Source organism: Histoplasma capsulatum, genomic scaffold, assembly GCF_000149585.1.
Source record: "Histoplasma capsulatum NAm1 scaffold_1 genomic scaffold, whole genome shotgun sequence".
NCBI classification, from domain to species: Eukaryota; Fungi; Ascomycota; class Eurotiomycetes; order Onygenales; family Ajellomycetaceae; genus Histoplasma; species Histoplasma mississippiense.
The window spans coordinates 4,580,517-4,583,646 of NW_001813982.1; the positions used below are offsets into that span (position 1 = coordinate 4,580,517).

A 3,130-nucleotide genomic window follows, 5' to 3' on the forward strand; every position below is an offset into this window, starting at 1 on the left:
TTCCCGCTTGGTATGTATATAACATCTTGGGTTATTCTCGAGAACCAGAGAAAGGAGATATCCGGTACAGGCTTTCGCTTTGGCCTTAAGAGGGGTTACACAATGGGGATATATATACCCCGCTTCCAAAAATTCGTCGAGGTATAGGATGAAGATCGGATGAATGACACTCAAATGGCTGATCTTCCGCTTGGCATCATCGGGCAGCTAGCAGTCACAGGAGTCAAAGCGGGCATGCAATGGGGAGGGACATGATAGAATAAAGAGATCAATAGTGCTGGCATTGCCCGGACTCGAGGGCGTCCATTTGTCCTGCGATGGACGGATGGAAAGGTCCACTTGGATTTGATATCACATGACTTTTACGTTACCCTCAAGGAAACAACAGCAATTCAATTAAAAAATACTGAGAAATTAATTTATCTTTTCGTAGCGATATTTCCTCTGGCAGGATAAACGAACCAACGACAGGAGAAATCGCATTGGTGTTTCCCCATGGCTCTACGTTTGAAGGGGAGGATAATCTCTGTAGAATAAATAGTGTCTGATCGAGGCCACATCTGACGCTGAGCTGCTTTGTCGATCAGCGAGCTGCCCCTGAATATGGCCTGCTCCAACAAATCAAAGCTGGAGAAAGCAAACAGGGCCCCTCGAACCGGGTCCACTGCTGGCCAGGTATCGTTTGAAGTTGGTTACTCTGTGTTTGCTGGTTTCCCTCCCCAATGGCATCCCCATCTCTTGTGCTCCCTGCGGAGAGAACTGTCTGAAGCTGCTGGGACCTGCTTGATATGCGGCCACTGCAGCCGGTGCCTGGCAGCAGACCACGGTACGGTACGGTACGGTACGCGTTGGAGTTCGGGGTAATGTCGGTGCTGGTCCCCCGTCCGTATTGCCCGTCCGTATTGCCCGTCCGTATTGCGAGTCCCCTAGCGTCCCGTTCTGTATGGTTGTGCCCTGTACTGTACATCGGTCACACGGTATCAATACCGCCGTCCCGTGGGTTCTGACAGGACAAGAACTTTTTTTTTGGTGCTCGTTGCGGCTCCTTTTTTTTTCCTCTTTTGCCAGCCAAGCCAGAGAGAAAGCCAGCCCCTGCATTTCAATCCCCCGGTATCCTCCCCCCAAGTGTTTCATCGAGATGCTTTTTGGGGGCGTTTAGGCTTGGATTGCGCCCATAGAGTTTTTTCCTATCCCTCTTGCTCGTTTTTCCGGCTCCTGGGGGATTTAGGGACCACTGCACGTTCCTTACTCCCCCCCCCCCCCCCCTATATTATCATTGCCCTATCCTCGTGCCGTTGCCTTGCTCTGCTGCTTTATTCACTGTTGTTTGATCTCTCTTGACCTACTTTACTCATATATCCTCTCTGTTCATCAATTGCCTCCTGTGTTCTGTGTGGTTGCTGACTGCGTGAGCCGTTGACGTTGGCGGCTGTAACCTGCAGATAGGCGGATTTTGTTCCTGCCTCGTCCTTCTGTGCTACTTCCCACTTCCCGTTTCCCGCTTCCCGCTCGCCCTTTCGGCTCCACCTCCGCCCAGCCTCAGGCCGGTTGTGAAAACAGAGTGCACCGCGGTGTGGTCTTATGTGCGCTGCCCTACCCGCGCCGCTCGCTTTGCTACGTCCTAAATCCTAAATCAACGCCGGGCTCCAACCCCCCGGCTCGTTCAGTCGTTCCGTCTTGAGATGCCTCGTCGACCTAACAACCTTTTCACCACCAACAGCTCCCCTTCTTCGTACCCGCCGTCCTTTTCGTCCGCGAACGAAAAGGGCGGCATTCCTAGTAATCAGGCCCACTCTTCCTCCGTGAAACCTAAGCGATTGAGCCAACTGTTTTCTACTTCGCCAAAGACCAGATCAGACACCCACACCGCTGCTCAGGCCGCCCTGATTGCCGCACGCGGGGGCTCTATCAGCCATCTAAGCACTCCTCATATTAGTTCGCCGTCGCTGTCCCTACCGACCATCTCGCTTTCCACGGCGACTGCGGACAGCGCCAACATGGATGTGCCTCCAACCACTCTGTTTCAACCCGCTTCGCCGGGGGAAACACGTCGTCTGGCCAGACAACATGCTCAGTTCGGGCCACTCGGGCATCCTAGTCATCGATATACCTCGAAGCACCAAGGGGGTGAATTCCCCGAACCTATCATGGACGAGCCGCCATACTACTACCTGCTTACGACCTACATCAGTTACCTGATCCTAATCGCTTTCGGGCACGTGCGTGATTTCTTTGGAAAACGATTCAGAGAAGAAAACTATACGCATCTCAAACCTAAGAACGGATATGGCGCGTTGAACAGCGATTTCGACAACTTCTACGTCCGCAGGCTCAAATTACGTATTAATGATTGTTTTGAGAGGCCCGTGACCGGGGTCCCCGGCCGATATATTACCTTAATCGATCGGACGAGTGATGACCACAATCGTCATTTTCGCCTGACCGGGACTTACACCGACACCTTGAATATGAGCTCATATAACTATCTTGGCTTCGCACAGTCGGAGGGTCCCTGCGCTGATGCCGTCGAGGACATTATTAAACGATACGGGATCAGCTCCGTCTCCACCAGGGCTGATGCAGGTACCCAGGACCTCCATATTGAAGTGGAGGCCCTCGTAGCCAACTTTGTCGGGAAGGAAGCTTCCATGGTGTTTTCCATGGGCTTCGGAACCAATGCTAGCGTGTTTTCTGCTTTGGTTTCGAAGGGCTGTCTGATCATTTCCGACGAATTGAATCACGCGTCAATCCGTTTTGGTGCCCGTTTGTCAGGTGCTTCGATCGAGATCTTCAAACATAACGATGTCAAGGCCCTAGAGAAGAAATTACGGGAGGTGATTTCCCAAGGCCAGCCGCGAACTCACCGCCCCTGGAAGAAGATCCTGGTCGTTGTTGAAGGGCTGTATTCTATGGAGGGGACCATGTGCAATCTTCCCGGCATACTTGCCTTGAAGAAGAAATATAAGTTCAACATTTTCGTCGACGAAGCCCACTCGATAGGTGCCATCGGGCCTAGAGGAAGAGGCGTCTGCGATTATTTTGGCGTAGATACGAAAGATGTCGATATCCTCATGGGAACGCATGACCAAATCCTTTGGCGCCAATGGTGGTTACATTGCCGCGGATAAAG

The 3,130-nt window shown here is 52.2% G+C and overlaps 1 protein-coding gene across 1 annotated transcript; it reads left to right on the top strand.

Moving 5' to 3' along the window:
* Positions 1 to 1,682: 1,682 nt before the first annotated feature.
* On the top strand, positions 1,683 to 3,128 carry HCAG_01298 (hypothetical protein; the record flags this gene model as incomplete). Its single annotated transcript, XM_001544201.1, has 1 exon — positions 1,683 to 3,128. The coding sequence occupies one exon, from the start codon at positions 1,683 to 1,685 to the stop codon at positions 3,126 to 3,128; it is 1,446 nt and encodes a 481-aa protein (XP_001544251.1).
* Positions 3,129 to 3,130: the final 2 nt, after the last annotated feature.